This window comes from Oncorhynchus masou, chromosome 8 (genome assembly GCF_036934945.1).
Source record: "Oncorhynchus masou masou isolate Uvic2021 chromosome 8, UVic_Omas_1.1, whole genome shotgun sequence".
Lineage (NCBI taxonomy): Eukaryota > Metazoa > Chordata > Actinopteri > Salmoniformes > Salmonidae > Oncorhynchus > Oncorhynchus masou.
Window position 1 is genome coordinate 18,340,956 of NC_088219.1, and position 27,737 is coordinate 18,368,692.

The following is a 27,737-nucleotide window of genomic DNA, read 5'->3' on the forward strand; positions in this document are numbered from 1 at the left end:
TTTTACTCTGCTATACAGGCGCCATACTGAATGGATTCAATTATGCTGCGCCGCAAGACACCGGTCTATGGCCAGTGAGGTGAACGGGCAAAAGTGGTGAGGGAGGAGTGTCCTTATCAAATCTAACAGTAATCTGCACCACTCGGCCATGTTGTCAACGAGGCAGCATGGTGCATTGGCCAGAAATATACATATCTTTTACATAAAATATATGCTTGCATTTTAAAACTAGTTTTCATTGGGAAGGCAGATAAAGCGTTTTATTCAAAAGGAATCACGTTTGCATGTTAAAACACAGAATTCTACTCATTACTCATCGTGCATAAGGACATCACATTTGTTTTGAGCCGACTTCGCCGTGGGCTTTGAACGGGGCACCTGGCTCACGCCCGGGGGTTAGCCCTTTTCCAAAACGAATTGCAATCAACTTTCACCCTGTGCAAAACACGCCTACCATGGCAATATTAATCGAATCCCCTCGCTGTTACACGCTTTCTGACGTTCCACTAGGGAGGGCTTGAGACCTGACTGGAGAAGCACGGTTGTCTGACAAGAGACGGTTTCTTGGTCTGCTGCTAGCCTTGCGGTTTGAGTTCCAGAGTTAGAGCAAACGTGTTTGATAGCTTCATTAATATATTGTAAAACTAAATAGCTTCGAACTGTTAAACCGTCTGTTAATTTGCACAAACTGTGGTAGCTAGCCGAACCCCTCAGACCGTTAACACATTATTTTGAGTGAAGAGGAGACACTGAGCTAGCTATCTATTTAAGACACGTAGAAAGCTAACCGGCTGGCTGGCTAGTACATTTACTAATTCAAACTTTCTACCTCATCGGGGAGAGACACAGAACCGTTATCCAGCGATATCAACAACTACCTTATTGAACATCTACAGTTGCATTGAGATAACAAGTACATCTGCAATATTTTCGAATTTGGGCACCATGTTTAAAAGGGATGGCAAGAAGGACCCAGAACTATTCCAAAATGTCTCTGAAGGGCTGAAAAAACTGTACAGGACCAAACTCTTTCCATTGGAAGACACCTACCGCTTCCACGATTTCCATTCACCCGCTTTGGAAGATGCCGACTTTGACAACAAGCCTATGGTGCTCTTGGTTGGCCAATACTCTACAGGTAAAACCACCTTTATCCGGCATCTAATGGAGCAAGATTTCCCCGGCATGCGGATAGGGCCCGAACCGACCACCGACTCCTTCATAGCGGTCATGCATGGAGAGCAGGAGGGGCTGATCCCAGGCAACGCACTAGTAGTTGACCCCAAGAAACCCTTCAGAAAACTCAACGCTTTTGGCAATGCTTTTCTTAACAGGTGAGTCCCAGTCCAGTGTAACTACTTAGCGAAATACTAGTTTATTTGGACAGCTAACTGGGAATATTTTATGAATCCCTCTGCCAGGGAATTAAAAAGATGGCCTGCGCTAGCACTGTTGGTGGACAGCTAACGTTAGCTAGCTCTTCTCTATTGATTCTCATATTTGCCCGAGGATCATCGAATAATCATGCAACTTTCTTTTTCACTCCATTTATTCATATTTGGTATTTTATTAATTCTTATCCTCGGTTCAGTGTGTGACAGTATGCAGGGGAGTGGCTGTGTGTTTGTGTTGAACGTTGAAGAGCCACCTCTGCTCAGCCCATGTCCTTGGACTGAGACTGATCAAGTTAACAAGTTTACTACCCCCCCATCTATGCTTTCATAATGCTCCCACACAGAGCTGTCATGGGAGTATGACAAATATTATTATTAAGGTCGTCTTTTAAAAAGTGAAATGGGGTGTGGTCACTAGGTCCATCCTTTTTTGACATCACCTTGCAATCAACTTCTGTACATGAATTTTAAGAGATGTCATAGCTTATGTAAGAAATGAGAATCAACTCTGATAGTAGCTAGACTATTGCCCTTACTCTGAGAGAAAATGTGTGATCTATTAATTACACTGTACGTATTCTAAGTATGATAATTGTATTGCAGAATGTCTCCGCTCAGAGGACCCATTGACACAGCCTCTGTCCTGGTACAAGCTGCGGAAGCGGCTGTCGGGTTTGATCAATTATTAACTGGTGCTGCTTTCATTGTTACATTGATTTCCACGTTCATGCAGAATACCTGGACAGACAGGGTAGAGTAGTACTTTACTAATCCCAATTTGGGACATTATTTTATCACTTCAGCATCAAATCGGTTAAATTACAAAGACCGGACCCGTATCAGTGAAAATGGCATGATAAGACATGTTAATAGCCAAAAATATGTAATCTATCCTCCTGGGAAACTGCAACGAGTCATTAAAAAGGCATTATAAATTTGTAATTTCACACCAATTCTACAATGTTGTATCCTGACCAACCATTGTTTTATTTAATGTATAACTGATGTCAGAAACATACTCATAATCTTTAGTGGATTGTCAGTGGTATGGACCTTTTGCTTTACTAAAACTATGCCAAATCATGATCATTGCTCTGTGAATCATTACACTTGCAACAGTCTATGGCGATTCCATGCCAGTGGGAGCGGAAAATATTTTTGGAATCTCGGATTGTTCCAACAGTCCTCACAGTTCCTCCCATGAGGTTTCTATGTTTGACATGCATTTTAACATTTGTATCACAAACTATTTTTGAGGAAATCATGATGGAAGTGGCCCTTTTTAGACCTATACATTCAAATTTTATTTGTCACATGCGCCGAATACAACACCTTTATCATATGTGAACCGTATATGATACAGACAACATCTTGGTGTCATACTACTTGTAGTGTGCGCTAATTTATGGAGTACGTCTAGATTAGGAAATACACCTTTTCGCATTCATTTATTCAACATAAAAAAAATATGAATGTCAACTCAAGTGGTTTATAGCTAGGTTTCCATCCATTTGGTGACAGATTTTCAGGTGATTATTAAAAAATCCACATATAGAACATTTGTATTTCCCCACCAGTGGTGCGTTTCCACCAAAACGATAATAAAATAAATCACGTTCCTGAACCAACACTTGCACTTGACTCCCCTCTACCGATAGTTTTGTCACAAACCGTTGTGTTAAATGGCAAATGTGCCTACTCTGGACTGGCCTTGGCACTTGTGCTCTCGCCAACAGCTTGCAGATACAGTGGGTAGGCTAGTCTACATGATGAGAATATTTTTCTGTCAAAGGGTTGTCAAGCATTGATCATCATGTCAACAGAATAAGACCCACCTCCATTTTCTCACATAATTAAATATATTAGTTAGGTTACACATTGAGCTGTGCTACTGTAGCTACATTTTGTGACTACCTGCACTGTGTGCATCACTTCATCCTGCATTCCAGTACTGCATATGGAAAATAACGTTTTTGGGTGGCAGTTGAAAAGCAGATGCTGTATTTGACATGTAGGCTTCTCTTTTGCTTTGTGTAAAATATGTATGTATGTATATATGTATATAAAAATACTCACACAACTTATGGATTTTGAAATGTGAAAACAGACTGTACAACCCCCCCCCCCCTTAAAAATTGCCTTTGAAAGTTGAGGTGGATGTGTCATTTCACATGTCAGTGTTTTTAGCACTGTGTTCAGAAAACCTCTATTTTCAATCAGTTGTGCTTTTCCCTTGGGTGTGACCCAAGTTGATACTAGCTTGCCACTTGAGGAATGGGATCCTCTGTATTGAATGTTGTCATGTGGCTGGAGTGGGGACTGGGGTTATAACAGTAAGAGGGAGGGGTGAGGCTCTCCTGGGGAAGCACTGATAAAAAGCTACAATAGCGGTACTTACCAGCTGAGTTTATACTTGGCTCTATGCGACTGTCACCCCCTGCCCTGAAACATTTGGCTCGTTAATTCATTATTTTAGTGCAGGGGTTGTTAAACTCTTTCTGTGTCTGTAGACTGGTCAGGCTTTCTGAGCAGAAAGGCCAGTCAGTCCCTTACTTCAGCTTTGCCTTGGCAGAAAGAACTCGGGTACTGAATCAGCCGTTTCTCCTTCAAACAATAGGCAGCACATTCTGAATCGTAATGTTTCCTTTCTCTCTTGGCAATCATGCACAGCACTGTCATCCATAACCTTGCTGTTCTAGCCGGCCCCTCTCTGCTGCATCTCTCAACCCCTAAACCCCTTAACAGTACTCCAGATGCATGATGAACCTGTCAGGGTGGTGTATGCTGCTGCTGTCAATGCCTCCCAGAGCCCCCTTTCTGTTTTTGAGTTTGCAGCTTACACACAGACCATGTTCGTTGGCAACCGAGCCAAGGGAACTACAGGAATTTGGGATGAGAGTAGATGTGGGGAAAAAATTGAGGGAGCGGAGACTCTGAGGAAGATACCCAACATAGATGGGTCTGGGGAAAATCTAAGGGAAACATCCAGGAAGGGTGGGTGTGTCGTGAAGATAAGTGCTGCCTCTTGCTGAGTGATATGTGGAGGGTTGCAATTGAGGGGTTAGTGTGTTTTACATTTTTTTTAATGTTATTTAATTTTATGATTGTAACCGGCAAGTATGTTTTAGGATTGAGTGATGGTGGCTGTGTGAGCGACATGGAGTGGTTTAGTCAGGAGTTATGCACACGCATCCAGATACACTGAGGAAACTTTTCCCATGATCAGATGAGGTAAGGGGTTAGAAAGATAAGACCTCTGCCACAATAAGGGAATTCCTGCCACTCTGTCACATTGAAGGGAGAGGAAAGTGAAAATCACTTTTTCCAGTATGCTCTGCTTTTTGCCATTACTCTCATTTCTAAGAAAATGAACTCATGTACAGGTTCACTATATCACTCCACTGAAGGCCCGTCACAAAACTCTACTACATTTGAATTGCCTGACAGCGGATAGATAAGTCTGTCTCGTCTAGTAAATGTCTAGATTGCCAACTAAATGTACTGACTGCCTCTGGGGGTGGATGAAAAATTAAAGCTACTTCAAGTACATGGTGTTCAAATAATCATGCAGGAGTCATGTTTATTGTTATCCGGTGTTAAGGCCTAGGTAGCTGCCCAACATTTCCACAAATTATTTTGTTGAGCTCTCTATAAATAGTTTTATAACAGAGTGGACAGAAAGTGTGTGTGTGTGTGTGTGTGTGTTGTTGTATTGAGTGTAGCATATGGTTTTGTGCCTTGATTTGGAGGGTCTCCAAAAATAATAGTCAGTCTATTTCTAGAGGAGCTGGACAGCTCAGATATAGCTCCTCATCTATTGTCTTGTAAGATGTCGGAGGATGTAGGTTTGCATCAAAGCTCAGTTCCAGTAATTTACTTGTCATCTGAATTTATAAGCATAAATTAGATCAAATGTGTTGATAATGTGAATGGGGAAAACAGGATCAACTAAACTATATAAACAAGGGAATGTTTATTGGTTGCTCAGGAGGTAGAGGGGAATTCAGATGTGTGGAATAAATTTGACTAGTTGTGGAAAATACCGGAGATTAAAAAAAGGTCAAGAGCATGCACTGCATGCCAAACGGGTGCTCTTAGATTACTAGACTTTTTCTGAACATTGTAAACACTAAATAAGTTATAAGCATACTATAATTTTTTTTGTTTTTGGAAAGCCTATATTACAGAAATTGCATTCATTTGTGAATAAAATTTCTGAAGTGCAACGGTTTAGGCCTATTTATAGTTTACGTTAATTATTTAATGGTTGCTTTATTTTTTAAACTAAAATGCTTGATTGCATTTGAAACTGACTCGTGTGATGACATTAACAAATAATTGATTGATACAATAGCCTATATAAGTATTTAAATATAGGCCTAAATTACGGTATTAAAACTAAACAGGATGCGCTCTACAGCTCAATGGTGATTATACAAGGCTGCTATACTAAGCCTGCTAATGAAAATGACATTACTTATTATAACGATTGACAATAATAATAACAGACAAATTTGTGAAATTGTTTATACGATGTGTTGTGTGAGGCTTGGCGCTCACGGAATCAGTAGGTTATTAAACAAACACTCAATGGGCTTTAAATAGTTTTTCTCCCCTCATCAATCCACACACCACCACATGACTAAGCAAAAACAGTTTTTGGACATTTTTGCAAATGTATTAAAAATATAAAACACATTTACGTATGTATTCAGACCCTATGCTATGTGACTCGAAATTGAGCTCCGGTGCATCCTGTTTCCATTGATCGTCCTTAATGTTTCTACAACTTGATTGGAGTCCACCTGTGGTAAATTCAAATGATTGTACATGATATGGAAAGGATCACACCTGTCTATATAAGGTCCCACAGTTGACAGTGCAGGTCAGAGCAAAAACCAAGCCATGAGGTCGAAGGAATTGTGCGTAGAGCCGTGAGACAAGATTGTGTTGCGGCATAGAACTGGGGAAGGGTACCAAAACATTTCTGCAGCATTGAAGGTCCCCAAGAACACAGTGGCCTCCATTTTTAAATGGAAGGAGCTTGGAACCACCAAGTCTCTTCCTAGAGCTGGCCGCCCAGCCTAACTGGGCCATCGGGGGAGAAGGGCCTTGGTCAGGGAGGTGACCAAGAACCTGATGGTCACTCTGACAGAGCTCTAGTATTACTCTGTGGAGAGCTTGAGAGGATCTGCAGAGAAGAATGGGAGAAACTCCCCAAATACATGTGTGCCAAGCTTGTAGCGTCGTACCCAATGAGACTCGAGGCTGTAATCGCTGCCAAAGGTGCTTCAACAAAGTACTGAGTAAAGGGTCTCTACTTATGTAACTGTGATATTTAATTTTAAATATTTTGGAAAAAATGCATAAACTTGTTTTTTTCTTTGTCATTATGGGGTATTGTGTGTATGTTAGTGGGGAACAATTCAATCCATTTTAGAATAAGGCTGCAATGTAACAAAATGTGGAAAAAGTCAAGGTCTGAATACTTTCTGAATGCACCGTGTATATATAAGACACTTAACATTTTAGGGTATTGATTATAGACAAGTTGGTTTCCTCTCACTGTTCTTATACAATTAATGGAAGGGCTGTTTTCTCGTCTCCTAACTCTTTGTTGGTACCTCCCCCGCATGGTTCACAACACCAATATGCTTGTTTACTTAGCTATCATGCACATAGCAGCATGGTCTAGGAAGGTGCCAATTCAACAGCGCAATTATGTTTCAGAACCGTGGACAGCTACCACTATCCAATGTGGGAGAAAGTGCATTTGTTATAGAATAATATAATTTTTATTTGTTGCACCGTTCTTACATGATATAACTATATAGCATTTCAGTAGCATGTCTTAGACTAAAAGATCACATTACTAATGTGCCAGCCCCACAGCATTCACAATGGATTAGTCCATTCAGACAGGCACCAATCAAACAGGTGTCAGGTACACCATGTTTTTAGCAAAAAATTATTGCAACTGCTCGACTGAAGAAATGCCTGTCGACCAAACAATCAACTATTCGACTAAATGGGGTCTGCCCTACTACATATCAACGCTCTATCTTTCTCCCAGGTTTGTGTGTGCTCAGATGCCCAACGCTGTATTGGAGAGCATCAGCATCATCGACACCCCAGGAATCCTGTCTGGAGAGAAGCAAAGGCTCAGCAGAGGTTGGTGCTTTACCTCCTATTTTTCAGTCTTTTACTTCCCCATCTTTCGTCTCTCTGCCCCCTCTCAATGACTGTCCTTTATTCCTCTCCCTTGTTCATGTCCTCTCCTGCTCTCCATCTTATCTCTCTCCATATTCTCTCATGATTTGTTTTTTTGTTTTTTTTTGTGCCCTTGGGAATGCAGATTCATACTGTAGGCATTTTGGACACACCCGTAGTGAAGCAGAGGAATGAAATTGAATAAGTTGCATTACCAGAGCATAACACAGCGTGTATTTTTAGCCGCCCTGTTTATATTACTGCAGAACAGCCTACTCTGTTTTCTAGGCTGAATTCCTGTGTGTGATCTGCTTCAGAAGACAACTACCTCCTATATATGGTCCTAGGGCAAGTGCATTGGGTGGAGATATAGCCTAGTGGTTTTGTTCAGGAAACAATTGTTCACCTTTTTGTTTAGAGTGTAGGGTGTTAAGCGGTGTTACCTTCCTGTTGGGAGTGTGTGTGTGTTGCAGAAGAGAGGATGTCAGAACCTCTCCATGCCCCTGCCCCCCTCATGTTGAACACAGTGACAATGTGTGTGAGTGCCATCCCACAATGTCCTGACAGAGAGGAAGGCCACCAGGGAACAGTGGGAGCCTCAGAGGGAAAGGGCTGGAGGATGGATGGTTAGGGCAAAACACTGACTCTTGGGCAGGATGATGGGAAGAGTTGCTAGTTTAACTTAATGTTGAGCCTGGAACTTTTTGACTTCATCCAAAGCATACATTGAGTTCTAGTTATGTGTTATTACACACACTTTCAGGAATGGGCAACAGACTTGGCTTGTGGGTGCCCTAGAGCATGCGATGGTCACCCCAGGGTAAAACAGCCTCCTGGGGACAGAAAAGAGATGCAGTGGTAGGTAGAAGGTGAGAAAACGGGGAGGCTTTTATAGTTGGTCTTTTACTAAAACATTGCTGGTATAAAAGTAGACTTGTCATGTTAAATTAACTTTGATGTTGGGAGAGCTGAAGGCAGGAGATCGAATGAGTGTTTGAAGTCCAGTGGAATTAATGAGAGTGGAACCATGGTGTGCTGTACCGTCCTTGACTTTAGGTGGGAGAGTCGGGGATTGGGACATTGCAACAGGGCTTTCATGCACTTACTGGGCAGGCCAGAATGGATTTGAATTCACATTCTGACAGTATATTGAACCAGGATTGAAACTGGGGTTACAACAGTTTGTAGAGTGGTTGTGGTCAGAATACATTTTTCATTAGGCAATAGTGGGGCTACAATGGGGAAGCTCTGCTACAATCATTAGTCACTGATGGAAAATAGGTTGTTGGTTGTTTTTCCCCAAGCTGTCCCCTTATCTCTTTATAACATGCATACTACACAGACACGGGCTAAAACACACATAGGAAACACGCATAGGAAACACACACACACACACCACACAGACACTCATAGGAAACCCACACCACAGTCAATGCAGGGTCACTGCAGTACACTTCCCCATTGTCCCTGTGACTGTGGCACATGTCCAAATTGAACGCTGTCAGCCCATCTCCCTTCACAAATTCTCTCATCCCACTCCAAACTACTTTCCCTTTCATCCTTTTGTTTTCATTTTCATTGAGTAGCTCTGTTAACAGAATGGCTTTGTTGGACATTATTTCTTTGCCCAAACCTAGCTGAAATTCCAGATGTCTGATTTTAAAACTAGGCTACAGCATCCATTTAGTCACCATTAGACTTTCCACCTTTTAAGACTGAATATGTTTTGTAGGTGCAACATTTTGTATTAAATGTATAATTTGTCACTCACATGCTCATTTCTGTCCAATAAGCACCAATGATGTGCTACATTGTTGTAGCATTTCCGACAATGCTAACATCTTTTCAGACACATCTGAGTTCTAAAACTGGACCTAAGCAATTGAGTTGCGCATTAACAGTGCAAGTAGCTAGTTAACACCAGTCGGATGAGAGGCAAGCTACATGCAAAGGAATCTAACTATATTTTGCTATGGCAGGTTTTTCCACATGGCTGAAGTCTTTTGTGTAAACTGTTGGTCTTTGACACTTGCGTGTAATAAGCACAAAAAGCATAGAAAACGTCCTTGGCTTATATTGCCAGTTGGCTAGCCAACTAACTTTAGCCAGTAACGTTAGCTAGCACCAAGGCTGTAATGTTAGCTGAATGGATGGCTCATGCACCGGCACAATATAGCTATCCCGCATTATTCCACAAACAAATCACAGCTTGCTAAGTAAAGTTCCTAGTCAATGCGCAACTTTGGAAAACTGCCACGCATTATGCATGCAATGGTTAAAGTTCAATCAGTACTGAGTGAATGAAGAACAAGTGTCCTGTCATCACCAGACTGTCCGTTCTAAATAGTGTCAAGATAATGCGTTCATGACAGGGTTTGTAGCGTTTTAGATGGTAGACGGCAAACCGGATATCATTGTTTTCAATGCGAGCACAATGGTAAATGCCTTTGAGGTCTGCCACCATGGTAGGCGGAGTTCAAATATTTCCACTTTTGCTGTCTGCCATAGTGTTGTTTTCTACCGGATGTTGACTGGTTTGTTTACTGAAATAACCATAGCAATGCATACTGGCTTGCTTTTGACGTCAGTTTTTCATGCTTTCTTGTTCCGCCATGCCGACTGGTATGTTTTATTTGCGTCCTTCGTCTAAATGCAGCATAACACGGAACTCAAACAGACTGCGCGTGTGCGCCATTGTGCATAAATGTATTTTGTCCCCCGACACCAAACGCGATCACGACACGCAGGTTAAAATATCAAAACAAACTCTGAACCAATTATATTAATTTGGGGACAGGTCGAAGCATTGAACATGTATGGCAATTTTAGCTAGCTTGCTGTTAGCAAATTTGTCCTGGGATATAAACATTGAGTTATTTTACGTGAAATTCACAAGGTCCTCTAACAATTAATTCACACCTAACGGTCAATTGACTCGTTTCTAGTCATCTCCTTTTCCCAGGCCTTTTCTTCTCTTGACTTTATAATGCAATTGGCAACTTTCACAAATTAGGTGCATTACTGCCACTGAAAGACCTCGTTCGTCTTTCAGTTGGTACCTGCTTCTATAAACCAATGAGGAGATGGGAGAGGTAGGACTTACAGCGCAATATGCGTCAGAACTAACTTCTAATTTAGCCCTTGGCATTGCAGACGCTTATTGGCGCGCGCAATAATTGAATAACAGATTTCTACATTTTATTTTGCAACACTCGCACATGTAACGCGAGCGGTGTAGTCAACCTGTAAGCGTTAACATTACAGCCATGGAATCTGAAGGGTTACCACAGCCACAAAGTCAAAATGGGTTGTTGTAAAAATTCATAAATATTAGCTTTTTGGTTTTAATTTATGGTTGGGGCTAGGCATAAGGTAACCTGTGTGGTTAGGTTTAAAATCAGATTTTACGATGCGAAATGGTCGAAATAGGCAGGGTTTTAACCATTTCTCTTTCGTGTATAGTTTTGACACCCCGGTCCCAACTTGTGCGCACAGACACACGCTTAGGCTCTTCAGAGCATTGCTGAGTTGCAATGGACAGGGACTGTTTGTGTGTGTGCGCGTCTTGCGAACAGAGTGTGATTGCAACCCACAATTCAGACCTCGAGCATTCCATTGGGTTCCTGATAGCTAACTAGCTAGCACAGTGTCCTTTTTTCCTGCATGCCAACCACCTGCAAAGTACGCTGTCTACTGGTGTGCGAGCTAGCTAACAATTCCGCCTGCTGTGTACTGAAGTCCTACTTAGCTAGCTAGCAACCAGTGTCCTTCACTAACGCCTATCAAACACCTGCCTTCGCCGTCGTTCACAGAACTGCAGGAAAACGGTGCCCGACAGGCTGGGGTGAAGGACACTGTCTACTGTTGTACTAGCTAGCTACCAACCAGCGTTGTTGCCCCCGCCTTTTCTTCTGTGGAGTTTAACGGCAGTTGGCATCCAACGTTATGGTGAATTACCATCTACTTTACTGTAGTGCTCCCGTCTGTGTACCGGAGTCCTAGCTTTAAAAATTACCAATAGAAGTATAAAGAATTCCCAGATGCACTCCACCCCTACGGTACATCCCAGGGACACACTGCTTTGTGGCAGGGTGGTGGATTGTGTTTCATGAAATGCGTACACCAGCTGATTGATGGAGCACAAGGCCCTCTATGCACTAGTTTATCTTCTGGAACATCCAGCTCCTACTCTGTGCGATATCAGAGAAGACCACCGTTGTCCCGGGAAACCTTTTGGATGACCAAATCTGTGCATCTGCTACACCGGTGCCGTCCCCTAGGTGTATCCCAAATCGTTTCCATCGAGTGGGGTGACTAGGATGTCATGGGGAGAAGTAGCACAGGCACTCTGCTGGTGCAGAACACAGAGCGGTTTGTGCCACTTCATGCCTTGCTCTCAGAGCCACCTAATGTGACCGTCAATAATGTATGTAAATGGTTGATGGGTAGGCTACATATTGATTATTTTTATTTTCCAGGAGCTTGCTCAATTTGTCTTTTCCAGTTAACTCCATATTGGCTAAAATGGATTTCTGTTTTTTTGCATCCCTCTGCAAAATCTGCTATTTTAATATTAAATAAATATTAATCACTACACTATTTCTGTTGCCATTTGTCATTGTGTATTTTTACTTATGTATTGCTGTGGAATCACCTTCCGATGTAAAAACCATGGATATTCAAAACAATTTTTTTAAGTGAGAAGTACTCATCAGTCTTAAACAAAATAGGAAATTCACATGAGCACCACAATGCCTACTCCACCCATGCTCTACCAAGGTTTTCCAGCACACAGCTTTGACTTCCTACAACAGCTTTGTTGGTCTATTGTACTTCAAACAACGTGTATGCAGGTTGCTTAGGATTCAAACCTACTCAAACAGCCTTTAACTTTAGTGTCCTGCTATTAAAATGTTTATAAATTGGGTGGTTCAAACCCTCAATGATTGTCTGAAAGTCGTGGTGTATCAGACCACGGGAATGACAAATTACTTTTTACTATTCTAATTGCCTTGGTAACCAGTTTATAAAAGCAATAAGGCACTTCCGGGGTTTGTGGGATATGGCCAATATACTATGGCGAATGGCAGTATCCAGGCACTCTGCGTTGTGTATTGGAACAGCCATATACCACACCCCTCTGCTTAATGCTTAGATATACACAGCCAACAAAATAAAAAAAACGTAATATTGAGTTGCACCCCAGTTTTTTTAATAAATTGGCAAACATTTCTAAACCTTATGTTTTGTCATTATGGGGTATTGTGTGTAAATTGAAACCATTTTAGAATAAGGCTGTAACGTAACAAAGTCAAGGAGTCGGAATACTTTCCAAATGCACTGTATTTAGATGTTCTAGCCTACCCCTTTCCAGTAATGAATTCAATACAGTATTAGCTTTATTTAATTACGGGTTATGCATAATAAGCTTAACTTATATCCTCTCTTGTGCAAGCACCTGTGCTCTGCTGGCTTCTTTAACAAATGCTCCTTAGGTCTTGGAGTCCCATGCAGAAAATCTAGACTAGCTTGCTGGACATGATTTTTCTTATACCAATAGACCATTCGAAGAGGGACGCAAGCTCTTTTTTTCCTTAATGTTAAATACAGCAGCCCAATAAAACTCAGGCACGTTAAAATGAGTGAACCCGTGATGGCGGTAGGCTATAGCAGTTATTTATTTAGACCCATAACCATTCAATCTTCCTGAAAAGAAGTGAGTCTTCTGCATCTTGTTCTAGTCCTATATTATTCAAGGATGTCATTTGAATTAAGATGAGGACAAACATATTTAACTTCTGGAAGCGAGGAATGAATGAAGCAACAATGGAGAGAACGAGGAAGGCTAAAAACGTTAGGGGAAATATGTGTGCGTCAGCCTACTAATTATACAATTAGGCCCTATTATATTTCAATTTTGCTAACCTATACTTGTGACTTTGTAGGCCTCGTGCTTCACCAGAATTGCATGGTCTCTTCTGCTTTGTCATAGTTTGAACCATGTGTGTAATTCCAGTCCCTATAATACAGTTCACACTCAGATTAGCCTACTGAGCTAGTTTCATTTTTTTACCCAAGAGGGCATATATATATTCATTCATTCAGCCATACCCGTTGCTGACCGGTGTATACAATATAACATACAGCTTTGCAATTTCCATCGATAAACATTGCCAGTGGAGTGTCCTTAATGAAGAACTCTGACTTTCAACGTGGCACCGTCATAGGATGCCAGCTTGTAAAATTTCTGCCCTGCTAGAGCTGCCCCGGGTAACTAAATGCTGTTATTGTCAAGTGGAAATGTCTAGGAGCAACAACGGCTGAGCCGCAAACTAGTCGGCCTCACAAGCTCACATAACGGGGCTTCAAAGTGCTGAATGAAGCGTGTAGCCCCTTAGTTCCAGTGAAGAGATCTTAATGCTACAGCATACAATATTCTAGATGATTCTGTGCGTCCAACTTTGTGGCAACAGTTTGGGAAAGGCCCTTTCCTGTTTCAGCATGACAATGCCCCCGTGCACAAAGCAAGTTCCACACAGAAATGGTTTGTCAAGATCAGTGTGGAAGAACTTGACTGGCGTGCACAGCGCCCGGACCTCAACCCCGTCGAACACCTTTGGGATGAAGTGTAATGCCGACTGCGAGCCAGGCCTAATTACCCAACATCAGTGCCCGACCTCACTAATGCTCTTATGGCTGAATAGAAGCAAGTCCCTGCAGCAATATTCCAACATCTTGTGGAAAGCCTTCCCAGGAGAGTGGAGGCTATTGTAGCAGCAAAGGGGGACCAACTCCATATTAATGCCCATGATTTTTAACAAGACTGATGAGCATGTGTCCACAACACCTTTGGTCATGTAGTGTAGCTAGCTACATCTATTGGCTTTTTTTTGTGCGTAATGCGCAGTAGCCTATATCATTTTGGCCATGTATTGGATAGTGGCACAATAATTTGGGCTTGGGCTTGTGTATTTAATTCTTTCCATCACATTCCCAGTGGGTTAGAAGTTTACATACTAATTGAGTGTATTTGGTAGCATTGCCTTTAAATTGTTTAACTTAGGTCAAATATTTCTGGTAACCTTCCACAAGCTTCCCACAATAAGTTAGGTGAATTTTGGCCCATTCCTCCTGTTGGCCTCCTTGCTCGCACACACCTTTTCAGTTCTGCCCACACATTTTCTATAGGATTTAGGTCAGGGCTTTGTGATGGCCACTCCAATACCTAGACTTTGTTGTCCTTAAGCCATTTTGCCACAACTTTTGAAGTATGCTTGGGGTCATTGTACATTTGGACCAAGGTTTAACTTCCTGACTGATGTCTTGAAATGTTGCTTCAATATATCCACATCATGTTTTTCCCTCATGATGCCATCTATTTTATGAAGTGCACCAGTCCCTCCTGCTGCAAAGCACCCCCACAACATGATGCTTCCACCCCCATGCTTCACGGTTGGGATAGTGTTCTTCGGCTTGCAAGCCTCCCCCGTTTTCCTCCGACCATAACGATGGTCATTATAGGCAAACAGTTCTATTTTTGTTTCATCAGACCAGAGGACATTTCTCCAAAAAGTACGATCTTTGTCCTCATGTGCAGTAGCAAACCGTAGTCTGGCTTTTTTATGCCGCTTTTGGAGCAGTGGCTTCTTCCTTGCTGAGCGGCCTTTCGGGTTAGTTCGATATAGGACTCGTTTTACTGTGGATAGAGATACCTTTGTGCCCGTTTCCTCCAGCATCTTCACAAGGTCCTTTGCTGTTCTAGGATTGATTTGCACTTTTCGAACAAGTATGTTAATCTCCAGGAGACAATGCATCTCCTTCCTGAGCGGTATGACGGCTGCGTGGTCCTATGGTGTTTATACTTGTACACTATTGTTTGTACAGATGAACGTGGTACCTTTTTTTTTTTTGGCATTTTGGAAATTGCTCCCAAGGCTGGACCAGACTTGTGGGGGTCTACAATTGTTTTGTTTTCTGAGGTCTTGGCTGATTTCTTTTGATTTTCCCATGATGTCAAGCGAAGAGGCACTGAGTTTGAAGGTAGGCCTTGAAATGCATCCACAGGTACACCTCCAAGTGACTCAAATGATGTCTATCAGAATTAGCCTATCAGAAGCTTCTAAAGCCATGTCATTTTCTTGAATTTTCTAAGCTGTTTAAAGGCAAAGTCAATTTAGTGTCATGCACAAAGTAGATGTCCTAACCGACTTGCCAAAATAATAGTTTGTTAACAAGACATTTGTGGAGTAGCTCGAACCTCTGGTCATTATGTTAACCTCTGACTTCAACTGTAAATGGCTCATCAGGCTCAAGTAGAATCAAGTTTTGAATTTTCATGCTGATCAAAGCTCTAATCAACTCCAGACATTTGTTTTATTCTTTTGATTGACACTTCCGGGTTTCTGGGAAATACTGGGTTACCAAGGAGAATAGTGATTTATTTTCGAGATGGGACTTATTATTTTATATTTACAGTACCAGTCAAGTTTGGACACTTGGGTTTTTCTTAATTTTTTACTATTTTCTACATTATAGAATAATAGTGAAGACATCAAAACTATGAAATAACACATAGTGAATCATGTAGTACCCAAAAAGTGTTAAACAACTAAAATATATTTGAGATTCTTCAAAGTAGCCACCCTTTGCCTTCATGACAGCTTTGCGCATTCTCTCAACCAGCTTCACCTGCAAAAATTTTCCTATAGTCTTGAAGGAATTCCCACATGCTGAGGACTTATTTGCTTTTCATTCACGCTCTGCTGTCCAACTCTTCCCAAACCATCTCAATTGTGTTGAGGTCAGGTGACTGGAGGCCAGGGTATCTGATGGAGCACTCATCACTCACCTTGGTCAAATAGCCCTTACATAGCCTGGAGGTGTTTTATAGTACTATTTTTGTTGTTGTACTCCTGTCCTTCCTCTCCCATTTATTTCTGATGTCCATCCGGTTTAATTTCTATTTGCCGTATCTTTCAAACTGTGTGCTTTCTCAAAAGTTCTTAACCCATATGCATTTTACATTAGTTATCTTGTTATTATGGTGGAGAGTAGGCATTGTGGTACTGATGAATTTCCTTTTTCATCCTCATACCGATGCCTACATCACACTTAAAACAGTTATTTTTTTTATGTTGTAGTGTGTTATCTGCCTCAAAGTGATACTTGTCTCATTTGCCCTGGCTCAAACCTGGCAAGGGCAGTTAATAATCTCAAGTCTTCTGACTATGTATTTGTCCACTAGTTCAGCTCCACGGCTGCTTTACAATTCTGTTAATCATAATACTATGGCCTTCTTGACTAGGCTATATGGAAAAAAGAGTAGGCTATTTAGCTACCTTTCTTTTAGGGTGCTAGTGAGGACTTTTCCAAATAAGGGCACTGCTATTTTGTCTCAGGGTTACAGTAGTGAATCTAGGTTACTACTTTATCTGTGAAGGTACGGCAGGTGAATTGGGTGATGTCCTTGCCACTCTAGCATGTCCTGCAAGGTTCACTTAGACAGACCGTTCATTATTTACTGTATACATGCTCAAGGTCCTCCTCGGTGACTCCCAAGGTTTCTCCCGGTTTCGGGTGTCACGGGCATTCTCTCTCACGCTTAGACAATTCCTGGCAAATTAAGGCTGGCAATAAAGGGGTTGCTGTGTCTGCTGTCAGCAAGTGAGTTGGAAGAGATTTGAACCTATGTGGTTAACCAGTGACAACAAACAGCTTATGCAACGTGGCTGGTTCCTTAACCTTAAAGGAGAAATGTTCATGTCCACTACCCTATGCCTGTTTCTTTTATATTTCTGAAATGTATTAAGTTTTTTTAGTTTGTTGAACGAATGCATACATTCACACACACATCCCACAATGAATCATTTGACCTCAGGCCATACAGGATACCAATATGTTCCATCAAAAACAGGCCCTGTGCCAACAAATAAGTAATTATCCATTGTATTGTGGAATTCTAATTTCCATTCCATGAACATGAACATATTACTAGATCCTTCCTCTGTTCCAAGCCTTTCTATTAACTGGAGAGGGGATGCCATGCGTATGACCCCCATTAGTGTGAAAAGCTAGCCATTTCCCAAGGGGACACAGAGGAGATAGTTATTAGATGTTATACTACCCAGTCTCCTGTTCTATCCACCAGGACATTGATAATGATCGTGCCTATTGTCAGGGGTGAAGGAGTTGAGCTGTTGGGGACTACCATGTACCAAATAACCAGTAATGTAACTCATGACAAGGCCAGCGGTGTTCATGACCTCATGACCAGCAAGTACACGTCAGTAGGACCACATGGTAGGAAGTGATGCCAGGCAGCAGGGGGTGGTTAACTGTCAGTCTTTGAAAGCATTCCCCCCCCCCCACACACACGGATCAGGTCTCACTAGCATGGTTTATTAAGTTCAGACATGATTTACACAGTTAATATCTAAGCCAAACTGATGAAATCACTGACAATAGGTTATGAATGTGTGGATGTCTATCTGGACAGTATTTTGAGTAAGCTGTGTAGGTGCCTAGCAGCATGCCTGTTTGTATGCGCCTATTGGACAGACAGCTGAGTGTCTCTTTCTGAGCCCTGCAAGGATTGTCTCAAATTTCTATCCTATGCTTCATATAGGTATGACGCAGACATTCTCCACCAGCTCAGCATACAGTGATTGTCCTCACCCTAGGCAGTGCCACATTCTCTATTACATGATTTTGAAATGATCTCCCCTAGTTTGGTATTGTTCTCAACTCCATACGTGCGTTCATAGCAGATAGTTGCTGATATTTTTGGCCATATAGTGTATCTGCTATGTGGACACCTGCTCGTCGAACATCTCATTCCAAAATCATGGGCCTTAATATGGAGTTGGTAGTTGTATTTATTATGGATCCCCCGTTAGCTGCTACCAAGGCAACAACTACTCTTCCTAGGGTCCAGAAAAATTTAAGGCAGTTATAAATGTTTTAAAACATTACAATAGATTCACAACATTATGTGTTGCTTCACAGTCCCTGTTGTTCCTTAAGATGTTTAAAAAAAAAAATTTAAAAGTATAATTTTTAAAAATCTCTCATTTTACTGCTTTGAGTTACTTGATGTGGAGTTCCATGTAGTACTGTGCACCTACCATAGTCTGCTCTGGACTTTGTAGAGGCCTCTGGTGGCATGTCTTGTGGGGTATGCATGAGTGTCTAAGCTGTGTGCCAGTAGGTCTCTCCACCAATTTCAGCCAGGAGAGCTTGACATGCATATTATTGTTAGCTATCTGTGTACATCCAAGGTACCCTCCTTTGCTGCTATAACAGCCTCCGCTCTTCTGGGAAGACTTTCCACTAGATGTTGGAACATTGCAGTGGGTACTTGCTTCCATTCAGCCACAAGGGCATGAGAGGTTTGGCACTGATGTTGGATGATTAGCTAACTGTGCTGCTGGAAATCACAACTGAAAAATTCCTTCCATTTAGGTTCACTTTCACCTCCACCAATAATTGGTTCCAGGGTTGGGGGCAATTCAACTCTTTTAGTTATTGCAAGACGAGCAGAATTGATCCTGACTATCTGTATCAGGCAGAAAAGTGAATAAGATGATAAAAAATGCCATTGTTTGAAACAGACTTTGGGTGGGCCTGACATACAGTTGATTGGCTGGTAAGAGGTAAGGTTGAATATTCAGAATGTTCTTTCTCTCTTGTGATTGAGCTCACCTTGAAGTGTTCAACTTTATTTCACCAGAGATTGATTGTTCAGTTACAATGTGGTGTGGCAACAATTAACCTTCAGGTTAAATGTGAAGAATTGTGACCTGCTGTGCTTTTTGATCTTCTCGGTGTGATTTGACATCCCTGACTTTATTACCAGTACATCCCTCCTTAAAGGGAGTCGAGATAAGTGGAGCTGTTCTCGTGGACTTTGCCAGGTAACGCCCTCATTGGATCGGTCCAGAGATCACACATCCTGCTGACGTTGACACAAAACCCAGACTGACGGAAGAATACTTTCCTGTGATTCACTAAAGCCAACTTATTACTTACTGTGCTTATTATCCTAGTGAATAACAATCCTAACAAACTACTGTGCTGTTTAATTGACTCTTGGCTCTGACAAAACAACTTACATCCATACATACAGTTGAAATCGGAAGTTTACTTACACTTAGGTTGGAGTCATTAAAACTAATTTTTTAACCACTCCACAAATTTCTTGTGAACAAACTATAGTTTTGGCAAGTCTGTGTCCTGCACAAAGTAGATTCACATACACTACGTTGACTGCGCCTTTAACTTCATATGGCTGCAGGGGCAGTATTGAGTAGCTTGGATGAAAAGGTGCCCATTGTAAACGGCCAGCTCCTCAGTCTCAGTTGCTAATATATGCTTATTAGTATTAGTATTAGTAGGAGTAGGAAGAAATCACTCAAGTTTTCAAAATATTGTCTGTGTATAACAGAACTGATATTGCAGGCGAAACCCTGAGGAAAACCAAAACAGGAAGTGGCTTCTATTTTGAAAACTCCATGTTCCATAGCCTCCCTTTGCTGGATTTAAAGGGATATGAACCAGATTCCTTTTCCTATCGCTGCCTTAACCTCTCTGGCCCACCCGGGACGCAACCGCACCCCCTGCCAACAATAAATGCAAATGCGCTACGCCAAATGCTAATAGCACTCGTTAAAACTCAAACGTTCATTAAAATTCACATGCAGGGTAGTCAATTCAAGCTACACTCGTTGTGAATCAAGCCAACGAGTCAGATTTGTAAAATGCTTTTCGGCGAAAGCATGAGTAGCTATTATCTGATAGCAGGCAACACGCCAAAATACCAGAAGGGACGTAAAAGGAATTAGCGTAGCCGGCGCTACACAAAACGCAGAAATAAAATATTAAACATTCATTACCTTTGACGAGATTCTTTGTTGGCACTCCTATATGTCCCATAAACATCACAATTGGGTATTTTTTTGGGATTAAAATCGGTCCTTGTGTACCCAAAATGTCAATTTATGAACACCGTCAGATCTAGTAAAAACACATTTTTTTTTAAACGCAACGTTATTTTTTTTAATTAAAAAAGTTGCCTATAAACTTTGACAAAACACTTCAAACTACTTCTGTAATCCAACTTTAGGTATTACTAAACATTAATAAACGATCAAATTGATCACGGAGCAATCTGTATTCAATAAGCACGAGTTTGGGTAACGTAACTAACTTTTCCGGTTCCATTGTTTACATCTGTGGACTTGACAACCGGATGTGGCTATTACTCAGATGACCAAGGATTTAGTTGAATCGAAATCACAACACTGGCGACATCGTGTGGAAGCTGTAGGAACTGTAATCTCACTCTTAATTATTTTTCCTTCCAATAGACAATACATGGGCTTGCGGCAAAACTCATGTGACCACTTGACGCGATGTTATCGTTCTGGCTCATTTTTCAAAATAAAAGCATGAAACTATGTCTGAAGACTCTTGACACCTTAAACAGCTTGGGAAATTCCAGACAAATATGTCATGGCTTTAGAAGCATCTGATCAGCTAATTGAGGTCAATTGGAGGCCTACCTTCCAACTCTGTGCCTCTTTTGCTTGACCTCAAGGGAAAATCTACAGAAATCAGCCAATCGGCGCAATTTCCAAATGCCTGAAGGTACCACATTCATCTGTACAAACAATAGTGCGGAAGTATAAACACCATGGGACCACGCAGCCGTCATACTGCTCAGGAAGGAGACGCGTTCTGTCTCCTACAGATGAATGTACTTTGGTACGAAAAGTGCAAATCAATCCTAGAACAACAGCAAAGGACCTTGTGAAGATGCTGGAGCAAACAGGAACAAAAGTATCTATATCCACAGCAAAACAAGTGCTATAGCGACATAACCTGAAAGGCCGCTCAGCAAGGAAGAAGCCACTGCTCCAAAAACGCCATAAAAAAAACATATTACGGTTTGCAACTGCACATGGGGACAAAGATGGCCACCCCCGTGCTTCATGGTACAAGTACAATGTCATGTTGTGGGGGTGCTTTGCTGCAGGAGGGACTGGTGCACTTCACAAAATAGATGGCATCATGAGGCAGGAAAATTGTGGATATTTTGATGCAACATCTCCAGACATCAGTTAAAGTTAAATCTTGGTTGCAAATGAGTCTTCCAAATGAACAATACTTTTAAAGTTGTGGAAAAATGGCTTAAGGACAACAGTCTAGGTATTGGAGTGGCCATCACAAAGCCCTGACCTCAATCCCATAGACAATCTGTGGGCAGAACTGAAAATGTGTGTGAGCAAGGAGGCCTACAAACCAGACTCAGTTACAACTGGCTCTGTCAGGAGAAATGGGCCAAAAGTCACCCAACTTATTATGGGAAGCTTGTGGAAGGCTACCTGAAAGGTTTGACCTAAGTTCAACAATTTAAAGGCAATGCTACCAAATACTAATTGTGTATGTAAACATCTGACCCACTGGGAATGTCATGAAAGAAATAAAAGCTGAAACTAATCATTCTCTCTTATTCTGACATTTCAAATTCTTAAAATAATGTGGTGATCCTAACTGACCTAAGATGGGGAATCTTTACCAGGATTCAATGTCAGCAATTGTATTTGGCTACTGTGTGTGTAGACTTCGATTTCAACTGTACATACATACATACTAACACAAATCTATAGACCCAACAATTACGTAAGGTGATATTAGTCGAGCACCAATCCTTCGACAGAGGAAGATCGGGCTCTACGTACAGACAGGTCGACGCCTTTCAGGCTTCTCTTCTGGTTTAATCAGCAGAAATGTGATTTTAATAAATACATTACTTTTTACTAGGCTTTAAGTAAGTAGCCTAGCTATTGCATATAAAAGAACAGCTCTGCACCATTTTTTATAATGGATCTCTTTAATGTATGTGCGAGAGAAATGATGAGATCGGATGAAGACAGCTGTTTCTCGCTGCTCAAATGGAATGCTGAGTCAGACTGTTCTCTGCATTGTACTTCCCAAGCACATTTTTAAAAACTGTGGACGTTGATAGTAATTGTGGCCTTTCCCTTTAAACAGTTTTTTTTTTTGTCTCCAGCACAGTGTGCCAAGGCAGAGTCAGTGCCCTGCTGCCCTCTAGTTCAATTCAGAATGAACAAATAAATAACTGTTCTAAACAGAGGTGAGGAAGAGGTCTCTTTGTGGTCCCAGTGTCTCCCCGCTGCACAATTAATGCGCCAAAGGCTCTTTCCTGTTTGTCATTCAGGGGAGGATATTGTGTGGGGCGAAGTCAATCCTGTCGTAGAAATGGAGTGAATAGAATGGACTTTCGTTCATTTAAAAGATAAGTGTTAATGTCAAGTTTGATGGGACAAATTTTAATGTATAAAGCGTCTGTTCTCATTCAGAACCAAGAATTTCTTATGATTTCCTTTTTAATGTTGATCGTAAACAAATGCTTAAACATTTTCTATTTTGGAGTGAGTTGTATATTAATTACTACACACTTAATAAAAATATAAATGCAACATGTAATGTGTTGGTTTCATGAGCTGAAATAAAATATCCCAGAATCTTTCCATATGCACAAAAAGCTTATCTCAAATGTTTACATTCCTGTTAGTGAGCATTTCTCCTTTGCCAAGATAATCCATCCACCTGACAGGTGTGGCAGATGATTAAATCACATTACATAGATGTACCTTGTGCTGGGGACATAGGCCACTAAAATGTGCAATTTTGTGTCACAATACAATGCCACGTGTCTCGTGTTTTGGGTGTGTGTGCGATTGTCGTACTGACTGCAGGAATGTCCACCAGAGCTGTGTATGGCGTTGTGTGGGAGAGCGGTTTGGTGACGTCAACGTTGTGAACAGAGTTCCCCAGGGTGGGATTATGGTATGGGCAGGCATTAGCTACGGACAATGAACACAATTGCATTTTATCGATGGCAATTTGAATGCACAGAGATGCCATGATGAGATCCTTAGGCCCATTGTTGTGCCATCCATCTCCCGCCATCAACTCATGTTTCAGCACAATAATATACAGTCACAAGGATCTTCTCACAATTCCTGGAAGCTGAAGTTGTCCCAGTTCTGCCATAGCCTGCATACTCACCAGATGTCTGAGTTTGGTATGCTCATGTTTGGTATGCTCTGGATTGACGTGTATGACAACCTGTTCCAGTTCCCATGAATATCCAACAACTTCGCACAGCCATTGAAGAGGAGTGGGAAAGCATTACACATGCCACAATCAACCAACCAATGCATATCTGTATTTCCGGTCATGTGAAATCCATAGATTAGGCCCCAATGTATTTCAATTGACTAATTTCCTTATGAACTGTAAATCTAAATTGTTGCATGTTTTAGATTTTTGTTGTGTTTTATGTAGGCTAGACCTAGTGTTCAACATTGCTCCAGAAAACAACTATGAATAAGACCTGACGCTTATCTTTTAGAACATGAGGGTGAAATGTGAGGCCCAAATTCGCTTGCATCGTCACATCAATTTCATAAGGCTTTACTAGGTGTGTCACGTCCAATGAACTGTATTCTGCTTTATCCATTTCTATGCTCAGGAGGTCATGGGTGAAGGGTTAGTGTCGGTGTCACACTGAGAAGAGGGAGGAAGATGGAGGGTGTTTGGTTAAGGTTTTCCTGGCACAGGAAAAACACATTTTGTCTCATTGTGAAATATACCTGTTTTTGGCTCTGTGGCTGGGGGGTGTCTGTTGCTGTGTGGAGAGAGACCATGGAGACAGGATAAGCTGGAATCTGAGTTTGATTTGCATAGAGAAACAACCACACTCTTACTATGGTCTAGTCTAACGGTCACCCCCACCCAAAAATGTTGTTCAGAAAATCACTGTATGGTTAACATATTTCCTTGGATCATAATTTTGATTAAAGATCTAAAACTATTGATGTTAAACTTACAAGTTTGATCTATGTAATGATGTTTCCTGGGTCACAGAATGCCTTTTCTGAAGCCTTTTTTTGGTGGGTGGCCCATGGACTACTAGGAGCAGCTCACACCAATTGAAATCAAATGGGTGTTGACTTATGTGAATATTTCCACTCCTTACATAATCAGATGCCATAAACTTATTGGACTGGAATTTGTTTGAATGCGTCTCACACAATTTTCATGCGATTTAAATCCTTTTATCAAAAAGGTTAAGATTTAAATCATATTGATGTTTTGAAGATTTCAAACCTTTTTATTTGAACAATTCTCTTTCCTCTCTTCAGGTTATGACTTTGCTGCAGTGCTGGAGTGGTTTGCAGAACGCGTTGACCGCATCATCCTGCTCTTCGACGCCCACAAGCTGGACATCTCAGATGAATTCTCTGAGGTGATCCGCGCCCTGAAGAACCATGAGGATAAGATGCGGGTGGTTCTGAACAAGGCTGACCAGATTGGCACACAGCAGCTGATGAGGGTCTATGGCGCCCTCATGTGGTCTCTTGGTAAAATTGTTGGCACTCCAGAGGTGATCCGGGTGTATATCGGTTCTTTTTGGGCTCAGCCGCTCCTGGTCCCAGACAACCGGAAGCTTTTTGAGGCTGAGGAACAGGACCTTTTCAAGGATATTCAGGGGCTGCCTCGGAATGCTGCTCTGAGGAAGCTCAATGACCTCATCAAGCGGGCTCGCCTCGCCAAGGTGAGACCTAGGTCTCAAATGTTGGGGCTTGTTAACAGTAATCTCAGAAAGCAATTACTCTACTGCATTATTGTATCACCCTCATTGTGCTGAAATCAATTGATCAGTAAGTAGCTGTTTAGGTCCAGATGTGATTTAGTCTTCCCTCCCTCCAGGTCCACGCTTACATTATCAGCTCTCTAAAGAAGGAGATGCCCAATATGTTTGGGAAGGATAATAAGAAGAAGGAGCTGATCGCCAACCTGGGGGAGATCTACACGAGGATTGAGAAAGAGCACCAGATCTCACCTGGAGACTTCCCCAAACTAGCTAAGATGCAGGTACATAAATATACATTATTTTTCTAGTGGAGGTCGTACTTCTGTTAACCAAAGTGGCCATGTAAGTAATGATAGCGGTAGTAGAGATGAGCATTGCAGATACCTTTTTACTTGACTAGAATTCCCTTCACCTCTTCAACTTTATGAACACACAGGAGATCTTGGCAAACCAGGACTTCAGTAAGTTCCAGGTGGTGAAGCCCAAGCTGCTGGAGGCCGTTGAGGACATGCTAGCCAATGACATCGCCAAACTCATGACCCTCGTCCGCCAGGAGGAGGCAGCCATGCCCAGCCAGTCAGTCCAAGGTGGTGCCTTCGAGGGCACCATGAATGGGCCCTTCGGCCATGGCTACGGCGAGGGTGCAGGCGAGGGCATTGATGAGCTGGAGTGGGTAGTGGCACGAGACAAACCCACCTACGATGAGATCTTCTACACCCTGTCTCCTGTCAACGGCAAAGTGTCTGGTGCCATGGCCAAGAAGGAAATGGTGAAGTCCAAGCTGCCCAACACAGTGCTGGGGAAGATCTGGAAGCTGGCCGACGTAGACAAGGACGGTTTCCTGGATGACGAAGAGTTTTCCCTTGCCAATCACTTGATCAAGGTGAAGCTTGAGGGTCACGAGCTTCCCACTGACCTGCCAGAACACCTTATCCCCCCCTCCAAAAGGGGACTGTAGAATTGGAAATCTGTCATGTATGGCATTGGAATAGGCCTGAACAAGTAGAATGGTGCTTAGAGGTGTTTGGGAGAGCTGGGTGGATGGGATGAGCTTAAAGGTAAAGGGTTAGTATTTTTTGCCAGGGTAAATGTGACTAAAGTGGGTGTTCGATAGCAAACCGCCTAGATAAGGTGTTGTGGGGTATGGGAATGTGACATAAATTGTGGTGTTGGGGTTAAAGTAATGTTAGCTTGTATATGACAATTGGTATAGTCCGTTCAAAAATAGAAGAGAAATAAACATGTTTAACTTATTCATCACCTGTGAATCCCTGATCTTTATTATTACTTATATTTCTCATCATTATCATAAGGCCTTTGATGTCATTTGTGCTCACAGTACAATCGCATTTAAATTTTCCTCATTGGGCCATGTCCAAAAGTGAATTCAATTTATTCCTTTGATAAAAAATGTCTCGTATAAGAGGGTTTCTATACTTATACAGGTCACTCAACAAATCAAACGATTAAAGAAGGGACGCTCATAACAAATATATTCTGGGGGAAATTATATTTAATCCTGGTCTTCCATTAAGTTCGATATGATTTGTCTGAGATTAGTCAATTGTTTATTCTACTTACAAACATTTAATCAAAATATATCATTTCTAATCAAAACAATGTGTATGTTTAGCTTTTCTAAAGCCATTATAAAGCAAAGTGTTCTTTGAGTCTGAAAACAAGAGTTGCAGAAGCACAGGCACCCATGGAAAGAAAAAAGCCTGAGCCTTTTGGGTAAAACACTGGAGTCCTCAAAGGAAATGTGGCTTTAAAGTCTGAAAACAAGAGTTGCAGAAGTACAAATATAGGGCTACCTGTTGGCAGGGCAAATATTGGTCACCCCATAATGAATGATAACAATAGACAAGGTATTACAGTGTTCGTCCCAGCATGCCAAACACTTCTGCTTTGTTCTCTTGTGTAGACTCAACTGACATGCAGATGGTAAATCAACCTTACATTATCTGAACTTCTCATTATTGAATAATAAATTCAGATTGTTGTGCCTCATTGTCACGGACTTGTAGATTTATTAGATCACAGACAAACGTTTGTCTTGGACAACATTGCCTAGCTCCTGGTGTCTTTAACAGCTGTCTCCTGTAAACCATAGTTTGTCCAAAATTATGAAATATGTGACATTTAAGCTACATTTTGCCATTTCAGTCAATTTATCATATGGATTTTTTTTTCTGATATTGTCCAGATCTAGTTGGGCATACAGTATGCATTAAAATGTCTGATCAAATATATTTATGGAAAACCAATTAACTGATTTTTAGGGGACAGACTAGCTTCAAAATCCCAGTTTGACCCCTGGCAGTCACATCTTTGGTTAGCCTTTGACAGTCACTGTAGACGTTTTTGTAGAAGTGCCTCAACTCAGCTCTTAAATGTTCATATGTACATTGTTTTTAGTCTATTTTGAAATAAAATTGTATTATAATACA

At 41.5% G+C, this 27,737-nt stretch overlaps 1 protein-coding gene across 1 annotated transcript; it reads left to right on the plus strand.

Annotated features, from left to right (window-relative positions):
* The first annotated feature begins 489 nt into the window (after nucleotides 1-489).
* Nucleotides 490-27,737, plus strand: ehd1b (EH-domain containing 1b). The gene is made up of 5 exons (XM_064971789.1): nucleotides 490-1,334; nucleotides 7,468-7,565; nucleotides 24,836-25,248; nucleotides 25,404-25,568; nucleotides 25,724-27,737. Exons 1-5 carry the CDS (start codon nucleotides 946-948, stop codon nucleotides 26,243-26,245), a joined length of 1,587 nt encoding a protein of 528 aa, XP_064827861.1. The 5' UTR covers nucleotides 490-945; the 3' UTR covers nucleotides 26,246-27,737.

Bases quoted from the DNA above. Each gene is read 5' to 3' on its own strand.
- ehd1b (XM_064971789.1), top strand. From the start codon at position 946: ATGTTTAAAAGGGATGGCAAGAAGGACCCAGAACTATTCCAAAATGTC. The intron at 1,335-7,467 runs GTGAGTCCCAGT...TCTTTCTCCCAG, and splicing joins GGCAATGCTTTTCTTAACAG to GTTTGTGTGTGCTCAGATGC. The intron at 25,249-25,403 runs GTGAGACCTAGG...CCCTCCCTCCAG, and splicing joins AGCGGGCTCGCCTCGCCAAG to GTCCACGCTTACATTATCAG.